This window comes from Corvus kubaryi, unplaced genomic scaffold, assembly GCF_017639235.1.
Source record: "Corvus kubaryi isolate FWS band 111438036 unplaced genomic scaffold, C.kubaryi_AGA036_p1.0 split1-37173, whole genome shotgun sequence".
Classification (NCBI taxonomy): Eukaryota; Metazoa; Chordata; class Aves; order Passeriformes; family Corvidae; genus Corvus; species Corvus kubaryi.
Genome location: NW_024582074.1, coordinates 413,799 through 436,874, shown reverse-complemented (window position 1 = coordinate 436,874; position 23,076 = coordinate 413,799). Strand labels below are relative to the sequence as shown.

The window sequence follows — 23,076 nt, the reverse complement described above, 5'->3', positions numbered from 1 at the left end:
GCATTTCTGTGTATTTATGTTAATCTGCAGCAACACCATTTTCTCAAGCTCTCTCTGTACAACCACCAGAAGCCATCTCAGTGCTTTGTAAAAATAAATTAAAACGGTAATCTTTACTATAGACCAGGACAGTCATAGTCACATAAGATAAGGAAAATAATGGCCAGCTGTTTACATCTTCGTCTCCAATTAACACCAGAAGAGGGCACATGACAAAATATTCCTAATTCTTTTAGGATTTGCACTTTCTTGACAAGAAAGTCCCTGACTAGGAAAACCATGAACGCTCCTATGTTACACAGCAAGAGCCAGAAATCTTTCCTGGTGATGCATAAAGGAGTGGGTGAGCTGTTAGTAGTACCCCAAGAATAAAGGCTTTAATTGCCCTAATTGTCCATAATTACCCCCAAAATCCACCTCTGGAGCCTCTTGCCCCACCACCCAGAACTGGTGGCCTGCATTCAATTACTTCCTGATATGGTGCAGGTGTGTGACCTTGGATCCAACTCCTGTGACCCAAATTAATGATGAAAAGAGCTGTGAGAAGTCTCACCTGTGGCCTCCAGGTGTGCATCCTCAGCATGTTGGCTCCAGAGCTGGTTTTAAGCTATGGCCCTTACACTTGGCCTGGTCAGAGCTGTGCCTGGGCACAGACCTGGCCTTGCAGACCTGACCTAAGATGTGCCTCGTTGTTAGAGGCTTCTATAATGATCACTGGTACCTTCACCAAATCTTCAGGTACTGTGGTCTGAGCCTGCAGGCTGCAAGGTCCTGTCCTTGCCTGGCATGCTTTCCCCTTTGGCTCCCAGCTCACCTGCCCCTGAGGAGCAGTTCACTTTTACTGCTCCCTGACATGGCCATACACTTCGCAAAGTTTTAAGTAAAAACAACTCCCTCAACTTGATTAATTTCCCCAGTTATATAGAAGAGAATGATGGATGTGTAACTCTTATTCACACAACCTCCCCTCCTCAAGATGTGGAACCTTCTGAAGTTCTAACATGAATCTCCAAGGTTACCTCCTCCAGAAGCCTCTGCTTGAGCTCCCTTTCTGTCTCAAGCTTCTGCTGTAAACTGCGGGCGTTCATCTCCAGCATGGCATGCTTCTTCTCCAGGTCATTGAGCTGGGAAAGAGGGTCAGAATAACACGGAACACTAACAAATATAGTTCCACAGTCTTAAAATCCAACTTCACCAAGAACATGCTAAAGACAAATGAGCCTTTGGTTGCTGGGGAAAAACCAGCCAAAAGACATTTTGGCTTGTTGAAATGCAGATACCAAGAAGGACTTCATACCAGGCATCATAGGCTGCTGTCTGCTTTAGTCTTTTTCAAAGAAAATCTGAGGTCTTTGGCTTGAAGATAGAATTCTGTTCTATGCCCTCCAGTCTTTTTAATTTGTCTCTATATCTTGAAAAAAGCTGCTCAATGCCACATTTCTAAAAGTAGTATCACTGGAAAAGTATTTCATCTAATTATGAAAGTCTAGGATTGAAAGTTACTTACCTTATCAGAAAGGCTCTCTGCTTTGAGTTTTTGTTCCTTGAGTGCTTGCTGCAGGGCCAGAATCTCTGCCTTGTGTTCCTTGACAGCCAGTTCTACCACCTGGCGAGACTCAGTAATACGCTGATCTGCTCTCACTCTGCATTAAAATGGAAAATAATGTTACCTAACTCCTTTCAGGCTTGACCTCTCCCTAGCAGGCAGTAGCATCAATAACTCTTTCATAGGTTGCCTCAAATTCAAGATGTTTCTTTAGAAAGCCAGACTGTTTGCTGCAACACTTTTATATTATATAACCCTGTTCCTGCCCCTGCTAGAACTACAACCTTAAAAATTTCAAGACCCCACAGGAACAGTCAGGAGCAAAGACTATTTTTCCATAAAATAAAATAGAAGATAATAAATCAAGACATTTTATAAATTACAAATACCACTCCCATTGAATTGTTCACTTGCACAGAAACAAAAGGAACAATATCAGAGATGACTATTAACTAATAAACCATTTTTAGAACTACCTCACAAGATTTTATATTTAGCTCCAACTCCCATATCCTATGCTAAATATAATTTTTGTACTAGCTTCTATAGAGCATTTTCATAAAAGTTAATAAAAGGGAAGGAAGGGAGAGAGACCTGCTCTGTTTCTCAGTATCCAGCATCCTCTGCAACTCTCTAACTCGACATTCAAACTGGGACTTCTCATCCCCTAGAACATTTCTCCATGCTTCCCACTGGCGCTCTTTCTCCAGGAGTTCATCATTCAGGGCCTCCAAGTCCATTACTTGTTCTTCCAGCATCGTGCATGTTGTCTTCAAGGCCTCCATAGTCTAAAAATAAATCCTCCTATCAATTCTCACATCCCACATCAAGCGTGCACTTTCAGCTTCAGCCTTACTATTTCAATTACAGTACATGCAAATCGGCGGCAAACAGGAGCTGGGAAATCACAGCCTGTTTACTTCAAGGCTCCCGTACATTCACTTGTGATCGCCGATAATGTCAGGTCAATCTCATTATGAACATTTTGAGATTTCCAGAGTCACAAAATTAAAATGAGTAATTCTAAATTACAATGCCTTCAGAGTGCAAGATTTCTAAATAAAATTGTGTAAAAACATGATGGGAAATACCAAATGTTTCCATTCACTCAACTGCCCTGGGAAGGAAGGCTTAAGTGCCACTGCCCCCAGCAGCATCACCATATGTTATGAGTTTCCAGATGTAAAAGGAATTTTTGCCAGCTCCCCCAAAAAGCTCCTGACTTAGGCTTAGAGAGCCTTACTTGTTTCTGGCTGGTCAGCTGCATCTCCCTCTCAGTTATCTCTCGGCGGAGATGATCAACTTCACTCCGCAACTGGACAACCTCGTCACTGGCCCCTGAGGCCTCGTCGAGTTGTTTGGACAGGAAGAAATTCTGGTTGTTCAGCTCTGCATTGTCTTCAGTGAGCTGGTTCAGCTGCTCTTCCAAATCTGAAATCACCTAGAAATAAAAATAAATTACTTGTGAGTGAGCACAGGTTTTTGAAAAAGTGTTCTCACACAGAATTACTTATTGCCAAGCTTTTACATTCTTTCTAATTTAAACAAAAGCAGTATTATAGTGGTAGATATTTGTGCATAGGAATGTGCTTGGATTAGGAGTAGAGTTTTGTGTCCTAGAGAAAACAGCTTTTTTAAAATCTGGTTCAGAGCATAAATATGCTGCAATGTAATTTATTATTTGAGAGACCTATCATAGCTAAAGCACTGGATTGGGAGCCAGGAGTTCTGACTGGATTCTCAGCTCTGCTGCTGACTTACAGAGACCTTTTGCCAAAGCACTTTACCTTTTTTTGCCTCAATCTCCCCTAAGCACAATGGGGCTAATTAGTCTCAGAAAGGCTTTCAAAGTGTGGTATTGAAGAAAACAGACCAAGAGGTGCAATGGAGGCAGTGCAACCTGATGGATATCCCTGGGAATTGCTTATATTATTACATGTAACACTGGGTGTAACCAGGAAAGGCAGAAAAATATTAAGAAATGCATTCTATGAAAGTAACAGTGTTATGGATGGCAGCTGGGGACACATGAGGGAAGAAACCAGTGTGGGAACACAACACAGAAAATCAGTGAAAAGCAAAAACTCAACAAGGTCTTTGCCAAAATGGGAGCATGTATTTGTTTAATCAGAAGAGCATTACACTAAATGCTTTAAACCACAGTCCCCTCCAATTTAAAGACAAATATAAACAACAGTGGGCCATTTTCATAGTTGGTTTTTATGAATGAAAGGCCTGAACACTGGGTGGATGAATATGTACCTCCTCCTAACTCAAAACCAATATCACCACAACAGAAGAGAAAGAAACCTCAGTATAATCTTGAAATCAGCTTAATATAAAGAATTTCAGAAACTGGTAAACTCTATACAATTCACATTCAACCCTTAAAAATATGTTCTAGAGGCTCTTTTACCTGGATGTCAAAGAAAAGTGAATAGGATACTTCATTAAATGGGGAAAAAAAAAAATCTCAGAGCACAGTTGGCCACACATTCAAATTTAAATGTTCCAATTTCCTACACTAGCCAAGGACTTAAATATCTAAAGCAGTAGAGGATAGAGCACATGGCTCTTCTCAGCTCTCTGGAAAGATGACAACCATTTCTTTTTGAAGAATCCGTAACGCATATTTTGGCAGCCTTTTAACATGCCTCTCCTAGAGCTAAATTAACAGTATTTGGTTTTTAAACTGTGAGCAGAAAAAGCCATTACTCCCTGCTGGGTGAAGGGGAGTTCCTACCACCCATATGTTCAGGGTCAAATCAAGACAATTCACACTTCAGAACACAACATTTCTAAAGAAATCTGAAAATGTGTTTGTTTCTGAGCACTCTCACTGCCTTGTTCAAAACACACATTTTGTTCTGCATTGTTTGCATCAAGCTTTCAGAGAGGGCAGCCTGTGTCATAAGGACATGTTAGTGCCTATATTGCTACAGAAATAAGAACTTAGATATGTTTATACAAACAAGAAGGAGCAAAAGAACATTTGTTTTTACAGTGTTTCACCTACTGCTCTCACAACAGCTGAGATCTCTACTAACTGCCAGATATGAAACTCACTTTTTCTTCCACTTGTTTTAATTTTATGTTTAACCACACCATGTATCTAGGCAGTTTCAAGATATACTTTACACATTTATGGTTTCTTCCACATCTATTTTATATACTAGTACAAGTAATGTCAATTAAAAAAATATTAAGCTAGTTTTGAAATACAAGAAAGCAGAGATGGGGGAAACACAAAATGGATAAAGTAATATGCAGAGTTAATATGTCCAACTACTTAATTAATTATTAAAACTGGCTGTATTTCAAATTGACTTTATTCCTTAAGGGCTGGAAGTTACGCTCCCATTTCCTTTTATTCTATGTTCTGAGATTTTGACTTCTTTCCCTGAATACAAGTAAAATTAAACCAGATCATATTATATTTCACTGCTACATTTTACCTAGTAGGATATTTCTGGAAAACTTCAGACAAACAACAAAGCAGTTAAGAAAGAAGGGTTCCAGAAGATGTGACATGATCTTTTTCCTTCTTCTAACACTGTATTTACTGACAATTCCAAAACGCCTTGTCTTAAATTCCAAATATATTATAATCTATATAATGTAATCTAGATTGATAGATTTAATTTATTTTTTAGTAAGAGAAAATTTGTTCCTCTTGGTACAATCTTCCGTTTTTCATGGGGAAAGGGGATACTTGTTAACACATCCAATAGCTATCTACAGCTATGTATAACCCAACAGGATTAGAGAGTTTATTAACACTATAAAGCCTAAAGAGTAATGGGTAATACTGACACAGGAAAATGGGATGTGGTGCGATATAAATACCTGTCCTGGGGATCAACAAAAAAGAAAACACAGATCAAAAAAAGCCCACACTTATTTGGAAATGTTGTCTTAGGCATACATACATACAACCTCTACCAGAATCCTGTACCTGGAAAGAGTTAATAGCTTTAGATATTTTTCTTTTCAGTTAAGGAAATCCCCAGGCAAAAAAAAGCCCCAAAAAACCCAAAACAAACCAACCAACCCTGAGCTATTCTGAGGTAAATGTGAAGTATATTAAATGAAAGTCAGTAAGAAAATACTATTATATCCTTTAGAAACCCGTAATATAATTAGAAAAATCTTCACATTTTAAGTTTATAAAATTAACCAAACACTTGAAACCTTGGAAAAGCAATTCTAGACCATCTAGACAGCCACTGTATCACCATGCACAGAGCAACTGGAATTTTCTATTCATGTACATCTTCATCACAAGTAATCCATAAAACAGAGATATCATCTAACTACACAAATTGTTCACTGCACACCACATCTAAGCACACAGCTTATTTTATACTGATGCAGAGGATTGTATCTCATTTTTAAATGCTGCAGAGCAATCCAAGCATAACGGCTCCTCAGTAGAAGGGACCATATCCAGCATAATTCACTCCCCACTGAATAGTCTGAGGAAAGCAAAGTATTCCTCTAGTGAGACTGAGCAGATTCACAGCTGTTACCCCAATCCTACAAACCTGTCCAGCCATGGACCAAATAAAATATCAGAGCAACAAACAATCAGGGCCATGATGATTTGGTTTGCATACCAGACAAAATGCACTGAATTTAATCCACATATGCTCCACATATCAAAACCACAGGCACAATAATGAAGAAAAGGAGAAAATAAAGGAGTTTTACTTATATACTAGTAACTGCAGATTGCAAACTTCTCCATACCCTATTCCTTCACAAAGGTGTCTCAGTTCTCAGATGCCACCAACAAACATACAGAAAGATGCTAGGACACAGCAAGGGCAACTGTTTTGGGATGCTATCAGCAGTGTGTTATTTGGAGTTTAATGTAATTCCAGACTAATAGTTTTGCTCTATCCATTTCCACTCCTCCCCATCCCCACTAATCCTTACCAGAAAGCTACCTGTCAGAAGTAAACAGGAAACAAGACAAAGCTGTCTCTGAGCCCCAAATTATTGTGAGGGGGAAGTGAGAGCAGACATAAGACTCCTTTTGTCTTTACCTACTCTCTGAGACAAAGCTTTTCAGGCAGAGAAATCCCAACACTGAGAGGCCCAGGCTCTCAAATAGGGCTGCAGATAGATTGTATCTCTACCTGTTCCAACAATACAGAACACTTTCCTCCCCTTTCCATAGTCAGACAACATCTGTGCCTTGAAACACACCTTAAACACAAAAACTCATCACGGTTTATCTTGAGGGACATTAGGAGCTGCAGAGTAGTAGGACACTGCCCAGACTGCATTCCTCTCCTTCCCACACCAACCCAGGATTAAAACACCCAGCCCCTGTGTTACTGTCCTAGGTCGCAGAAGATTCAGATGGTGGTTCTCTAGTATTTTACTAAGCTGAGTGCAAAGATTTTATAAGACTATTTCCTGCTAAATATTTAAAGACTTTACTGCCTGCTTACTGGAAGTTTTCTTTTGGAAGCAATTCTATTATTATTTAGATAACTTAGTTGTATTTTTAACTTTAAACATCTTGGTGATCTGAGAACAAGCCATAGTTCAGAGGCATCTGGAAACAACTGACAAATGTGTAAATTTTCCTGTTTAAGAACACCTTTTATTTCTAGATCTTTCTTTGATTGCCTGGAAAATACTTGTAACACTCAAATGGACTATATATTTCATAGAATAAATATAGGGAACTAGTTCTTCTCCCTCACAGATCTGCTGGATGAGCTATCATTGTGCGAAGATTGTGATAAAATACGACTCTGTGTGTGCCCAGGAGCATGTGTGTGTATAGCAGGTACCACAAGTTACAATTGTTGTTGTAATTATGTATCCTATTATTTCTTGCACAACTGAGTGACAGAGAAAGCACAAAACAGGAGAACCTAAAAAAATGCCTCCTTGGGCAGAGGCCTCGGCAAAAGGAAGAACAAGTGTGCAATGAGGATACAGGGAAAGCAGACACAGCCTTCTCTACAATCAGAAGCTGTGACCTTTGTGAAGCTAGAGAAACAGGAACAATACCAAAGAAAGTAGATTAAGTATTTTTATTTATCTTTTGAAGACCACAAAAGTACAGAAGTAATTCAATTTTTCAATATTTTTTTCCTGTCTAATCTTATTTTCATAATTCTTACGCTGTTTGAGGCTTCTCAATAAAATCAAATAAAAAGTAATTCCCTACCAAAGTTTGCCAGGCTAGTTCAAGGAGTTTGTGTCAGCTTAAAAAGGATCTCTCTTGAGAGCTTCCTGAAAGAATAAATCCGTTCTTTATCATGCTGTGTAAGTAGCAGCACATTACAATTATTCCCTTGAAGCGTTGTTGGATTTTAAAAGGAGTGTAAATTCTAATCACCTTCAAGTGGAATCACACGGTCACCAAAAAGCACAGCCTGCATCCTACTGGTACCATCAGATAAAAATTAGTTTGAAACATCTAGTGAAAGCACTGTAATTAGCATTTCTTGACCCTCACTGGACATAGAAGATTGCCCTGATTTCCTCATTCCTCAGGCAGGATGGACAGCCAGGAGCAGTCATAACACACAACATGAAAGTATCTGTCCATGGTCAATTAAATTATACATGCATTCTCCAGGGCTGGAAAGAGAGTATATAATGAGCATGTATTATTCATTTAGGAACTATTTAATTAATTTCTTATTGATGAGGATGTCTGATCCCACTTATCCCACTGAAGGGCTTACAATGCACAACACTTTTACAAGTCCTTTGAAGCTCTTGACATTCTGGAAATGTTATGGGTCATTCTTCACTGCTGGAGCTTGTTCCCCACACTTGAAGCTGAAGTGTCACTGGATAATGAGTGAACAGAAGCCACAGAGTTTCCACACCTGTTTTTGCCTGCATGGAGATCACAAAAGTGTTTTCACAGAGAGCTATCATTCTGAATGAAGGGCAAGGTACAGACCAAAAGAAGGTAGCTCTGGATGTAAGATATATGATGATACATAGGGAGCTAAACGTTCAATCTAAGAAAATGAGGAAGGGAACAGAAAGTGAGGTTTCTTGTGTAGGATTTCTTTTAGACAGAGGTTAAAACAGTTTGGAAAGCTCTACTTCCTTACTTCTTCATATGGAGATATTCTATGACCAGAAGAAGTCCCTTGCTTAGTGCTAAAGAGCAAGAGAGGAAAACAGAATGACTCCCATGCTGAGAAGGTATTTTAAAAGATGAAAATTTATACATTAGAGACTTACTTCTACAGTATGAAAAATTACATTTGAGGAAATCACTGGAAGCAGAGAAACAATAAAGATAAAAAGTCCTAGCAATTAAGCCCTGCTTACAGTGTGGGCTAGAGAGAAAAAGCCCAGAATAATTTATAATCACTGCTGACCTAGAGGACTGTGGTCCTTATCCAACACTTGTATAATTCATGTCACTGGAAGGCAGATACTCTCCACTAGCCACCAAAAGCAAGTGTGAAGATAGTGTTAAACTGCAAGAATCCCTCTGGATAGACAAAGCCCTTGGACATCTGTCCTGGACTGATGAAATAAATCTGAAAACCTGTCAAAGATCTCAAACAACAGAAGGTAAAAATTCAGATCCTGGAGTTCTCTCTGCTGTGTGTCAATGCATTATTTGGAACCTTAACATGAACACTGTTTGAAGAGACCAGAAAAGTCCTACTTAAAACCCACTCTGGCCTAGATCTACAATGCAGCTCAGCATTTGGACAGGTAGATCTTTTCTTCTTGTGAGCAGAAAAGATCTTCACCTACAGTCATTTTTTGCAGCTGCTACACCATTCTTATTAGCTGCACTGCAATGAGATATTTTAATTTACTTTCTTCTCCAAAAAGAAGAATAATGACAATTTCATGATCAGACTAAAACCTCAAAATTGAGGTTTACCTGAAACCTAAAAGAAATCCAATCCATCCAGCTCCTACTAGCACCTTGAAGCCAAAAGTCCACATTAGGAACCAGTGTCATCAAGGATTAAATGAGGAAATTGTTTGTTTCATTATCCTTAATTTCAAAATAATTCAATGATCTGTATTTAATACTCACTGTGCAGCTATTACGAAGGGCTTCAAATTTACGCTGGATTTCATCTCTATGTGCCTAAAGGAGGTAAGAAGTTAATCATCAATTTTTCATACATTAGAATTCGAATCCAACAGCTGTTGCTAAACAAACTGCAGAACAACCTACTGGCAAGCAAAGTTTCAAGGCAGATGCTGCAGGCTATGAAAGCACCTTGCAGTGGCAAAGAACTGGTTAGCAAAAGTCCCATCCTACTTAATCAAAATGCACTTATGCTCCCAACTCTGGAACTGCTTTAGGAAAATGTACAAGCTCAAGAATGGAATTATGTAACAGGTTCCATCTGAAATGGTCACCAGAAGACTTGTTGATCTCATGTTAAGTTTTTACATTCTTGACATTTTAATTTGAGTTGGTTTTACTTCCATATCCAGATTGGTGTTTCATAGAAAATAAATACTGCATACAATTTAATGCTGGCAAAGAAAAACTATAATGATGTATAATGCAAGCTACCCCAAACAGCTCTGCCAATCTACCTGAATCCTACCATTAAGCCCCATTTAAGCCCGAGCCTCTCTAAAAAGCAGTGATAAAACATAATAATCAATTCTTTGGAGGACAGCATCCAAAGTACAGAAAAGTTCAAACACTCATTTTAAAGAATGCAGTATTGCATGTACCATTTTATCTCCCAATTTACAAGCAAAGCATGACAAAGCAAAACGTTCTTGTTTCAGCCTCATGGCCTCTCTCAAAATTCAAAGTGATTTAACAAGTGTCTAATGTCATGTGCTATCTGAAAATTAAACAAACGAAAGGTTAGTGCTCAAGCACATCCAGCCACCTTTCCTCATTCAGAACATTTTCCTTAGAGCCAAGAGACTAAACAGGAAAAAAAATGTTCAGCAGAAGTCAAATATGGGAGCTTTAAAGCTATCTTACCACAACAGGCAATGTGAGAAATAAAAGCTTGTGAAAAACTCCATGACAGGAATAGTCCCAAGCCCACTAAGCTGGACTGTCTTACAGCAGCTGGTCCAGCACTACCAGTTTGCCCCATTAACTGGAGCAATAACTGAGTGAACACAGGTCACAAATATTCATCTATTTTACTGCTGGGTAAAGATCTCAAGCGCATTGCCAGCCCCTGGCAGTGATATTGGTTGTTATGCAAAGCTTTCAGCTGGGAAGGGACTGCCTCAGTTCTGAGCAAAAGGAACCCAGTGCCATTTCTATTCAGTTATTCTTAGGCCTTGATGCTGTTGCTGCACTTGCCCAGCCTGTGCCCACTTCAGAACTGAGGGAATGGTTCTGCCATTCATCTACCCAAAGCATCAGCACCCATGTCAGCTGAGCCCACCTCCCCTTCCAAAAACCAGCAATGGCAGCAATATTCGGAACAGTTCTTTGATTAAATGTCACTGGAGCACGAATGCACAGTTTTCAACACTTCCAAATCACAGGATTTGAAGGCCATTAAAGGCTGCTGCTCAAGGGGGTGTTAGCTGGTAGCGGGTCAAACTCTACCCCATAACCTTGGGAATCTTTTGTGACGGAAATATTTCTTAGAATCAAACAGTTTGAAAGCATCTTTTTGTGCTCAAGAGACAGCAACCAGCAGCATATAATCTAGAACTCCATTTACAGGAGGTTGGGGTGGAAGAGGGTGGCAGGACTTGAACTTTTTTTTCCCTTTCTATCACTCATACACCTCACCAGACTGCAAAGCACACATGACAATTTTTAATAAAACAAGCATTGGAATAAAATTATGTGTTAGAACACTCTCCCCAGCAATTTGGTGGGGTTTTTTTTCCCCTGAATAAGTATCCTCAAAGCAGGGTAACTGATAGGAAAAAAAAAAAAAATCATCAAAACATTTATGACCATCAAGTACTTTCAAACTCATGAGCTACTATTTAAATAAGTAAATCACAGAGTTAAACTCCTATAAACAATACCAATTTCGGATGCAACTTTCACCTCAAAACAAAAGTAATAATGCTCCCACAAGCCATCAGTCAGTTTTGGCAGCAATGAACCATTACCAGGAAGTATCCATATGGTTAAAGGTAAAATTTGACATTTTAGCTATTCACGCCTCTATCAACAAAAGGCACAATTCATATCCATTTCTGAAAATTAAAAATTAAATCATATAACTTCCTTTTAACCTCTTTATGAAACATGCGCCTACATAATTCTATGTGTATCTGCAGCTCACAGGACAAGTTTCAGGGCTCACCGTGAGGGCTTGAATCTCCTCCTCTGCCTCAGCTGTTGTCTCCTCCAGCTCAGTCTTGGCCTCACGGAGCTGGTTCTCCAGGGCTGTCCGTGCAGCCTGCAGCCCAGTGATCTGGGATTCCCGCTCCTGCAGGGTCAGCTGCAGCTCTGTCAGCTGCCTTTTGAGCTCCAGCTTTTGTTCTTCATGCTCTAGACTGACCTGAAGAAAGACAAAATAGTATCCAAATGTAAATTACAAAGATGTGACAGGCAATGTAGTCTCATTTCAGAGCCCACTTTAGGATGCCATTGCCATATCTATTCCCAAAATCACACCCTGACAGATTGCTTAAGGCACTGAGAAACGAAGGACACAGCTTTGTCTACTCCGTAAAATCTACTGGGTTTCTTGGGAAAAGCAACCTGGCATTTTGAAACAAGAAGGGCACAAGAATAGTTCCAGCTGTAACTCAAACATATCAAACACTGATATAAAATGTTGAAGTAATTTGTGATGAACTTTCTTCAGTGAAACTAAGAGTTTCTAAAGATCTTTATTTGGCATACATTACATACATTTTGTAATTGACTTTCATACTTTGTCTTCCCTTCAGATTCCTTTTAAAGAAACCCACCAGCTTATCTGCCTCGGGGTTTACCTGAATGGCTTCTGATGAAGGTTTTCTTGCAGCACACACAGGATAAACATGTCACTCTATGGATAAGAAATTAACAACTAGAACAGATCTCAGTGTTCAGAATCAACTCCAAACCTTAGCACCTTCTTCAGGCTCCCTGCTATCCCAAGGGAATCTGTCGGTTGTGCTGGAGATGTGTGACAAGGCTGACAGAAACCTTACAGTCAGCTCTGGCCAAAGAAGGACAAGTTGGTTGTCCAACAACTTTAGCTAAAGGCAAGATTTCAGCCTTAGCTGAAAATTAGTGGACTGACAGTGGAGAAGAATTTGTAGATCCAAACTAGTTAATACAAAATTAAAAATGAAGGACAGCTCACAAATCTTTAAAAGTGTATATTTCCATCTTACTGTTAGGCTTTCTTTCCAGAAAACTCTGCAAGTGGTGCACGAAGCAGCAGGTTCTTGTTTTCTTACAGCAATTCTGTTGTGTCCTTTGCTTTCTAAGCTGTAGACTCTAAGGCTACAGGTTATCTGTTTGGTCATTGTACATGGCTGACCTATTATTCTCTACCCAGACAATTTTATAAGGGTATTGTACCAACAAACATATAAATAGAATTCTGAGAAAGCAAGATAATCTAAAAGCTCAGATTCAGGATGACAAGTCCTTAACACTTACCTTTATCTCCTTTTAATGAGCAATTTAAAATTTTTTTTTAATTATTTGGGGAAAAAAGTAGTTAGACCAAACTAAATTAATACACTTTCAAATACCACTACAACAGGTTACTTCTAGTTCTCACTATAATACACAAAATGGAATACATTTAAGAAAGTTTGTTGAGAGGGATTAGAGCCATGTTTTCACCTCTCTCAGCCGTGTCTCCAACTCCAGCAGGCGGTTCTTGTCAGTATGATCTTGGTGACTCATCTTTTCCAATTGTTCTTCTAATTTTCGATTCTGGGCCTCCAACTTTCCAGCTTGTGTTTCCAAGTAGAACTTCTGTTGCCTGAGTTCTGAAATCATCTCCTCTTGGGCTTTCCTGATAGGAGAAATGCACAAGTGACAAACCTGAAATGCCCTTAAGATATGTACTTCCACTGGGGTGAAGTAAGGAAGAACACAAGTTTCCTGTGAAGTAGAACATTTAAGCTCATGGCTTAAATTCTACATCCCAGCTAAAAATAAAAATACTAGCATATTCATCAACATATGCCCAGAGCACTAAAATTCTGTATTTGCAAGTTGCACAGACAAATGACCCTTGCACAAGGTAATCTATAATGGTATTTAAGATACAGTTCATTCTTCTGATTTCATCAGTTCCTTGTTACATGTTTTTCTATAGGGGAAAAATAAATTCTAGGAGTTACTTTCTCTCAGTGTATTTCCATGAGATAAGAGGAACCCCATGCTTTAGGATTGGGGATAGTGTGTTGGGGGTTGTTTTGTTGGGAGCTTTGTAAAGTTGTAATGGACATAGAACTTGGCCTACACTGAAGTGAAGCTTTGCTGTCTGTGATCAAAGTCTTAATCCACAAACTGAACAAAAATAATTACTTGTTCTCATAAGAATTTTGAGAGTTGGCAATGATTAATTATTACCATTTGAAATGGACAGCCTCAAAAGAAAAATATAGGGTCTTTCTGCATTATTTATAGTTCCTGGAATCATGTTATTATGCATTGGAAAATTCTGCCTCATAAAGTGCTTTCTACTAGAAGACTCACAAAGCTCTACATATATTAATGAATTAATATTTTAAGAAGTTCACTGTGAGGGAAGCTGTTATTAATCCTATCCCAGAGAAATTAAGTGGGTTGCCCAAGATCAAATAGGAAGACTTAACAAAACTAAAAATAGAACTTAAGTCTTCTGACTCACATTTCTGTGCATTGCAAGCAAAACCACCCTTTCACCCTCTCTGATTTTTTAATTTACCTCTACAAATTATTGTCAGCCAGAACTGTCAAATAGTGTTATTTCATTTCCTACTGTTTACTGGGCTATCTTCTCAGGAACCTGACAATCACTGGTTTCCTCAGATACTGCTGGAACAAAAGCTTGCAGAGCTCCCCTCTCCTCTGAAGGGTTTAATCACTAGCTCTCCTCTTGATGCACGCTCAGATTAGCTGCAGCTTTTGTGGGTTCAAAATGCAGTCCAACAACAATTTATACATTTTCAACAGCCCAATTCACAAAATAAGCACAAATTCATTAACTATCTGCATGCATAATTAAGCAATTTTCTTTCAAAATGTTGCTAATTCTGTACTATCCCCTACCAACCCTGCAAAGTTCATCATTTGACAATGTCTCTCCATAATCTATTTTAAATTGCATGTTAAAACATTATTGTATGTTTTTCTTGTTTTCTGTGGCTCTCCAGTTAAGGATACTGCTCCCAGAAGATGCTCCCAGCTCAGCTAAGTCCTTACACTCAGTTCAGCACCCATGACTGAGACACTCAGCCTTCCATACACTTCTCAGCTCCACCTTGAGACATTTCTGTTTTATTTTAGACTGAAGGTAAGTTATGGCTTTTGCTGCCTCAATAAACTCCCTGGGTGATTAACAGGAGGTCATCTGGAGCATTAAGCAACACAGTTACATTCCTCAGTTATTTCTGTGAATATTTTTGGCTGCTCAGGCTAAAATAACTTGCACGATATTTGAAACGCAATGAAAATTGGAGCCATTACATATCTGGAGGCATAATGACCACAGAAAAGGAACAAAACCAAAGCAAGTCTTTGGCAAAACTCGTCCTTATCTGATTCTATTTAATATTATAGGCGAATCTATCCAAGTGCTTCCCACAAAGGCACTACCTGATGTTGGATCCAGCAGCTGATGGACACTGAAACCTTTGTGCAGCTAAAACTGGTGAATCCCTGAACTCAGTAAGGGCAAACACTGTTTTAGCCCCGCCCTGCAGGATGTATCAAACAATCCATGCTTTTTCCTACACTTGAAGTAGAATACCCCCAAGTCATTTTTGACGGAAAAACATTGTAAGGATAAGCAATCTCAGCTAAAATCCAAAGAAAAATAAAGTTTGGGCAGACAAAAGGATCTGAATTCAAAAACATGCATAGAAATTCTTGGCTTAAAAATCTAGTGTTCTTCCTTGTCTTCTCATCCATCAAGGCATGATGAAAAGTTTATGAGTGAAGGGTGTTTAAATGTTTTCAATTTCAAAATCATGTGTCAGGGGAACTGAGTAAAATACAAATCTATTAGCAATATTTATGTTTAAAAAAAGGAATGTATGCTTCTCCAGGGGTATTTTAGACATAAAATTATTAGTATTCATTTAACATATTTGACAAACCTGCACAAATCACCTGCCTTAGGAAATGCTCCAAAGTAAACACTAATACAAACCAATTTTCCCAGTTGTGTTTGAGAAAACACAAAATACACAGCAAGCCACAACTGTTTGAAGAACAAAGCGTATTTTTGAAAAGCTATCACTGAAAAACAAGCAGGGAGCACAGCAGGCCTGCAAAAAAAGAACCAATTTTATACAGTGAATCAGAGAATCATTTCAATTGGAAAAGGCTCTAAGGTCATGTTCCTGAGACCTGTTCAGCAGTGACAGCAGCTCTCACACTTACATGTTCCTCTGGGTAAAGAGGCTGCTATTTGCTGCCAGTTTGTTGGCCTCAGACAATTCCACAATTCTCTGCTCCAGTGACCTGATCTTTGAATCCATTGCATTGATCATCTGAAACACAGCAATGAGCCTTTGAGACTGCAAACACAAGCGGTTACAAAAATAAAGTTTATAAAAAAGGCTGAACTTTTTCCAGAAACAAAAAGAGCTAAAAGAAAACTGATCAAATGGCCAAAATGAGCAACACAGATGCAATTACTGGAGCTATTTGCAACTGCTTTCTATGGCTTTAACGTCAGGAAAGAGCAACCATTATATTATCGAGGCACAAAATGAGGGGCACGCAGCAAGCTGCATGGCTTTTTTTAAGGAAATATTCTTGAAGATACTCTGAATTAAAAAAAACATGTCTTTTAAAATTCACATTAATCAGTGAATTTCCTTCAAAGCAGCTCAGCAGCACTACAGAACCTCAAACAAGATTATCAGCCTCAGAAAGCTACTCTTCAAACAGCTTTTATTTCCAGCTCTACACCACATACCGCCTTCTGTTCAGCCAGGACTTTGCACTTCTCACGTGCTTCTTCTTCATGTCTTCTGAGCATATTCTCAAGTGCTTCCTTATCTGCAAGATCCTTCTTCATCTGATTTTCCAACACCTAAATGAAGACATTTCTTTTGTCTAAATTTTATCTGTTTCACTGGGCAAAGGGCAAGCACAAAGAAAATCATCAAGATAGACAGATTTTTTTTTTTGTAAGTAATTGATCATATCTCAAGCAAAATTAAATCCATGATGCAATTGCATGAAATCCATGAAAGTGCTCCAAAAAGAGCACTCTCTCAGTTATCACTGAAGACTGAATTTAGCAACAGGATTTTGTAGAGACACGGAGATACTGTAGATTTTTTCATTATTAAGTCATATAAACTGTATTCAATAACTGTTCCAGCCTAATGCAACAGAAAACACTCTCTACCCCAAAATGTACAACAGAAGAAATACGAAAGTCCCCATCCTTTGGCTCCCCTACCAACATGGCTTACAAGTAATTTGTGAGTTCCATAGGTAGGGATGAGAAGGCAACTGACACCCCATGAATTCTTCCAGTCAGAGACAAAAATTTAAAGCAAAGTAAAATACTTCTTTTTGTGGCACAAATAGCTGTCATTAACAGGACTAAAGTAATAAATTGCTACATTTTTCTAGAAATGCATGTTATGTATGTATGACCAGAGTTCTAAAACAGTTGTTAAACTGAAGGTCTCTTCCTTCAAAGACAAGTTTTTCAAAGGCACAACTTCTGGACACCACAGGATACTTTTTACTTTTCCAGTTACAAAAATCCCATGTCCTGTTTTATCCCTTTGAACCTCTTTCACCTGGCTTCCTGATTTCTCCTATTAAACCCTACATTCAAAGGCCCCCATAATATACCAGTTCTCTTTCTTTTTATTCTTTTTCCAATGCCTATCCTCTTTTCCAGTTTTTATATCAACACTTCTTTCTCAACATCTACATCTGATCTTCCTGCTTTCTATCACTCTCATTACTGATAACCACATGCTCTGATCTGTCAGCACACCTTACTTTTCTTTTTTCCTTCACATTTCTCCCACAGAAATTTCTTCTCTCCTCCTAAATACTACATCCTCTCACATTTAAGCTAAAATGTAGAATTAAAGTACTAGATAAATGTACGAGATAAAGACTGTTTCTACTAAGAATAATTTGTTCTTAGCAAAGATTCTTACAAAATGCATTTACTGGGTGTCATACTGCAAGTTCTTTAGAAAAATCCTTAGCCAGTGCACATACTCCTATTTGCCAGCTTGTTTTTCCTAATTTTAGATGGTGTCTATTTCTAACTGTTTGTTAATGCTACCTTGGAAAAGACAAAAACAAAGTGGGTGGTTTCTGTGGCTTCTTGGCAGATGTTCCAGCTCCAAGAAGATAGAATTTCAGAAATGGTCTACTATTTTCTGCATTTAAAACTTGCAGGTAGGCTGAGTGAAAACTCAGGGAAAATCAGTGGGAACTGAAAGCTTCTTCAGGGGATGAGATCCAACAGTGTTAACTAAATATTATTTAGTCAGCAGAAGTCAAATTACAACCAACAAATGCCTTCCTATAGTTCTGGCTTCAAATGCCACCTCTCCTAATCCAGTGCCACAGACAGATAAGGTACAATGGCAGAAAAAATAGGAGAAAACTGATTTAGATTCCACTAAGCTCCCTCAACATTACAGCACTGGTAACAAGAAGGCAACTCACAAGACAAAGCAATCAGAGCCTAAAGGCAACTGTTTTTCCCTGAACTCATTCTACCCACAAAAGCTTGTAGGAACGTAAGATATTTTTACTTTGAGTTTCTCCTCATAGAATTGCTCCTTCTGCTTCAGCTGCAACTCCAGATGTTGTGCTGCAATCTGAGCCTCACGGTGCTTTTCCTCCAGCTCCTAAAAGCAGTAAAAATTCATATTCAGACACAAGGAAATGGTAGGTGCTGTGAGTATGTGTTACACAGGTACCAAACATTCATTCTCCTTTTTAAGGCTTCACACTATAAAAATCCCAAGTCCAGGATTTTCATGGTAAAAAAAAAAAAGAAAATATAAAAAAAAAAGCATTATGAGACCTAAACATTATCAGCTTGAAGTTTGCATATTGCTGCTGACCCATCTACTGCAGAGCAAGAACACTGCTAAGGACAAAGATTTGTACTTCCATAGTAAGAATCTCCATCTCCCAGTAAAATATACCCAAAGATAGGCCAAGGACATTTGGTGAAAATACGTAGTTATAAACATTTTACAGCTGTAGTGGCATCACAGGAAGTTCAGATCTATTTTTAACAAGGTCTCTCACTTGTTTTCTCACTGCAGACCTCAAAAACAGGGTACTGGTGTCTGTGCTTTTCATTCTGCATTCAGAGGGGGAACAGCACTTACTTTGCTGTATTCCTTGGACAAATGTTGTCAGAAATACTATTTATAAATTGCCGCAAAAATGAAAAGTGGAGGATGCAATATATGTGGTAGAACATACCAGAATGTTTCTGGCCTCTTTATTTCACATCAGATAGTTTCAGCCATGCACAGTAAGGACTTAAATAATTTGTAGTTCAGCATTTAGCTATTTCTGTTGTCTGACTATATTATTTGGGGTATATCTATAATCACCTTTCAACAGGACACCTCTAAAGAGCCGAGTTTACAACTTTATGCTATTTATTGTCATATTTGCCATTCCAACAATTTCCTTAGAACAGGAGCAGGTCCAGGTCTGTCATTCACTACCAATGGGCTGACTCTTGCATAGACAAGTTCAGGTGCTGAGGTGCATCTGGATCTCCTATCTGCCCTCATTACTGCATAGCACAGGAAAATTTCTGATATTTGTGTGTGCTTTTCATAGTGTTTTCATATGCTCTTTCCTGATCTTAATCTTGAAGACATTTCCTGATCTTCCTCATCTTGAAGGCGCTTTTTTGCTACAGTAATTGTAATAGACCTCCTTTTCCAGAAGTGAGAATCAAAGAGGAGGCTCACCAAAAGTAGGTCATCAACAGTGCCTAGTCTCTGACACTCCTGCATGGAATGGAGATTGCTGCTATTTGCAATTGAAATATGTCTCCCAGCAACAAGAGGGACAACTCACCTCCCCCAGAAACCCACACGTTTCAGGTCCTGGCAGAGAATCAGGCAACCAGATCAGCAGCAGCTTCAAAGCTCCCAGCATCAGACTGTTCATACTGTAGCAGAAGCTTCACCAGTTCCTGCAGTGGCACTTAACAGCCAGTGTGGGCTTAAAAAGGTAATTTCTTACCATTCCTGCTCTCACTTAGTATTCTCTATGTAGCACTGACTTTGTTATTGGCAGCACAGCAATGATCTGCACTTTCAGGCAGGGAGAAGTATCTTCTCTAACTTGTTTCTTACTTCTTCGTTGGTTCCTTACAGACAGATGAGCAGGTGCGTCTCAGGTACTGCTACATGAGTGTACATGAAAACCATGCCTTTATTCAACAATTTCCACCTTATTCTATGCAATTCTGTATCTTCAACTCCCTTCTTACCTTTCTATACCACAAAAAGTCAAAAATGTTTGAAGAGACAACCTGAGGGAAGGTACAGGGTAGGAATGGAGAAAAAAAGAATACCAGTACCTTGTGCTCCCAGATCAGCAGCAAGGGACTAGGAAAGACTCTACAGGATTATTTCTTCAATGCCTCTGACTTTTTTTATAAAATACTTTTGTGCCTCTCCAACATTCTGTCAGGACTCCATGGAAACTATCTATAAGAAGAGCTAAACATATCCCTTGGTGTAAAACAATTAGTTGATATTTCTGCCTTCCCTTCCACTTTCTTCTCCACAGAGAACACAATCAAAACCAAGGAACAATCCCCAAATATACACAAGAGGCTTATGAAACAATTCAAAGTTTTACACTATTTCTAAACAAAAAGTTGGCTCTGTGCTCAGCACAACTATAGTCTCCCACTTACCATGCACTCCTGCTATCAAAACAACTTGAAAGGAACAGCACTACTAAAGAACTGATTCTACCTTTTCTTGACAGTGCTCAGGCATTCTGATGCTAAAGTCTGTACACCCTGAACAAGCCTGGGTCATCTGTTGACTCCAAATATGTTTATTTTTACATTTCCATTTAACATTCTCAGGTGTGTCTTGGCTTGGGATTACTGCCAGTAAGATGTAATCCTTTTTTTCCTTGTCATATTGGCAACAAACAGAGAAAATTCATGAGGAAGGCAAAATAAATTTAATTATTCCACTATTAAATTATGCTTTCTGTCCCAGGGAAGCAAAGGTATTAGAAACACCCTCTGCTTGATTCACTAGAGACTGACATACTAACTTGCCTTAATAGGTTTAACCAGGAAAGAGAGAAGAAATTGCCAACAGAGAAGTTATGGGGGTGCAAATGGTTTCCTAACAAACACCTTTGAAGACGAACAGTTCGGATTACTAATTTCTCTCTGCTTCAAAATGTAAGCATTTCTAATAGATCTGACCCCTAAATTCCTCTGTAATTTACTTTAAAAGATAGATGTTTTTGTTACAGTAACCCGCCCTCACAATGTTTTACCTCTGAAACAATCATTAGGTAAATAATTTAAATATTACTGTGTTAACTGAAAAGTTTTCCCACTGAGATGACTACAATTTTGAAGCTCTATTGAGACTAAAGGTACAGGAGTGAGTTTCTAACTAGAAGTCCAAATAATATTTGAATGCTTGAGCTTTCTCCAGTATGACTGGTACAGGAAACAAATCCCTTTATTCAATAATTTCCACCTTATTCAATTCAATTCTATGTCTTCTGATCCTTCCCTACCCCTTTCTTACAAACTCTTACCCTCTAAGTTTCATTTTCACCTCTGCTCACCAGAATTTTTTCTGCCATCTGTTGAATCTGTTGAGATTTAGTTTGAATATCTTCTTTTAGGCGGTTTTCTCTTCGTTCCACAGTCTCTAATCTCTTCACTTGATTCTCCAGAGAATGGCGCCGTTCCTGCAGAGTAATTATGAGCTGCTGTTTAGGCCACCCAACTCTGCACTAGCACAAAGCAAAGAGTAGTTTCTAGAGAAAATAGGCTGAAGGAGTCAATATATACGGCTGGCTTTCATATTTTGAATCTTCATCATGCCCCAAATCCCCCAGGCTAACCACATGTCTTTATCGACTCCTCACTGAAAATAAAACCCCTCCGTTTTCCTCAAAGAAATATGGTTTTTAATTAAAAATGGGTTTATGTCTAATAACACTTTCCCCTGAAGAATTACTACAGGAATAGATGCTGTTCACAGCCACCCAGATGGGGGTTCCTAAACTAAGACACATCCCAGTAACTAATTTACTCTAGACAGACACTCTGCACTCACCTCTGCTTCAAGCAATTTTTTCTTCATGCTTTCATTAGAATCTTCCCGGTTCTGCAGTTTCTCCAACTCCTTCTCAGCTCTCTCCTTTGCCTGACGGATATTCTGCAGGAGCTCAGTTGCCTCTGAGCTGGCTTTCACAGCCTGAAGATTAAAAGAGAAGAAAAAAGGTAGTATATGAAAAGCACATACAAAAATTTGGTGTGTGAAAGGTTCAGAACTTCAAGATGAACCACTATAGAACTTTGGCCAAACAGTCTTAAATTAACGTGCGCAGGAGTCCAAATTCTAACTTCTGCTACATAATTTTTACTTGTATGTCACAAAAGAATTAAAACTTAGGATACACGTTTGTCTTGCTATACTGCAAGTTACTTGACTCTACATCCTCAAAGTTATGTCTACCCCCAAATTCAGCCCAAGTTCTTTGAAAGAACTCACAAAATACTCTTACTAAAGGACGAGGAGAATAACCAACCTGTTGGCTTACAGACAATTCCTTGGCATTAATGCAGGTAGAAAAGGAGATGGGATTAAAACATGATTGTTTTGAAATATTAGAAGTACTATTTCTATGTCGTTTTGGCCTCCTATTCACATTCATGATTATTAACCCTTGAAAAAGCCCCCTCTCAGCAGGTGCCAAGTTTGAAAAGCTCAATCAAGGGATTATTATAACAACCCCTTTCTTTTCTGCTGAAGGATTCCAATAAGAGAAGTTCCCTGACTATTCTTACAGTGACACCTTAAGTGCCAGACTGACCACGACAGCAAATATTAGATATTCTGCACTTCTTTCAGCAAATATTGATAAGGTGTTTTAATTCTGTTGTGAATCCTCAGCATTCAACATTTTTACTGTGAAGAATCTGTGAAGAACTGAACTGTTAAGTGATTAAAGCAGAGTATACTAGGAGACTAAACCAAATCCACCATGTGTTTTACTAGAGAGCTAAAACCAGCTCTCTAGTACCCTGTCCTTCAGAAGCAAGGGACCAGTGCACTGTCCAGAGCATATCCAAACAGGCCTTTAAATGAGAATTTCTCTACACTACTCCAGTTCTGACTCAGCTTCATTTGTAAAAAGAAACACTGTTGACATGTCTCAAGAG

At 38.7% G+C, this 23,076-nt stretch overlaps 1 protein-coding gene across 8 annotated transcripts in view; it reads right to left on the bottom strand.

Annotated features, from left to right (window-relative positions):
• The window catches only part of CIT (citron rho-interacting serine/threonine kinase), a 68,932-nt gene that overhangs the window by 16,047 nt on the left and 29,809 nt on the right, over positions 1–23,076 (bottom strand). For 7 of the 8 annotated variants that reach the window (XM_042053891.1, XM_042053894.1, XM_042053898.1 and 4 more), the window contains 12 exons: positions 21,968–22,108; positions 21,471–21,596; positions 18,419–18,514; positions 16,597–16,713; positions 16,056–16,165; positions 13,302–13,476; positions 11,818–12,015; positions 9,594–9,647; positions 2,790–2,987; positions 2,141–2,334; positions 1,508–1,643; positions 1,020–1,124 (listed from right to left, as the gene is read on the bottom strand). In XM_042053891.1, the coding sequence (XP_041909825.1) occupies positions 1,020–1,124; positions 1,508–1,643; positions 2,141–2,334; positions 2,790–2,987; positions 9,594–9,647; positions 11,818–12,015; positions 13,302–13,476; positions 16,056–16,165; positions 16,597–16,713; positions 18,419–18,514; positions 21,471–21,596; positions 21,968–22,108 (1,650 nt within the window). The remainder of the gene's footprint in view (positions 1–1,019; positions 1,125–1,507; positions 1,644–2,140; positions 2,335–2,789; positions 2,988–9,593; positions 9,648–11,817; positions 12,016–13,301; positions 13,477–16,055; positions 16,166–16,596; positions 16,714–18,418; positions 18,515–21,470; positions 21,597–21,967; positions 22,109–23,076) is intronic. The other variant, XM_042053897.1, reaches the window with a different exon arrangement.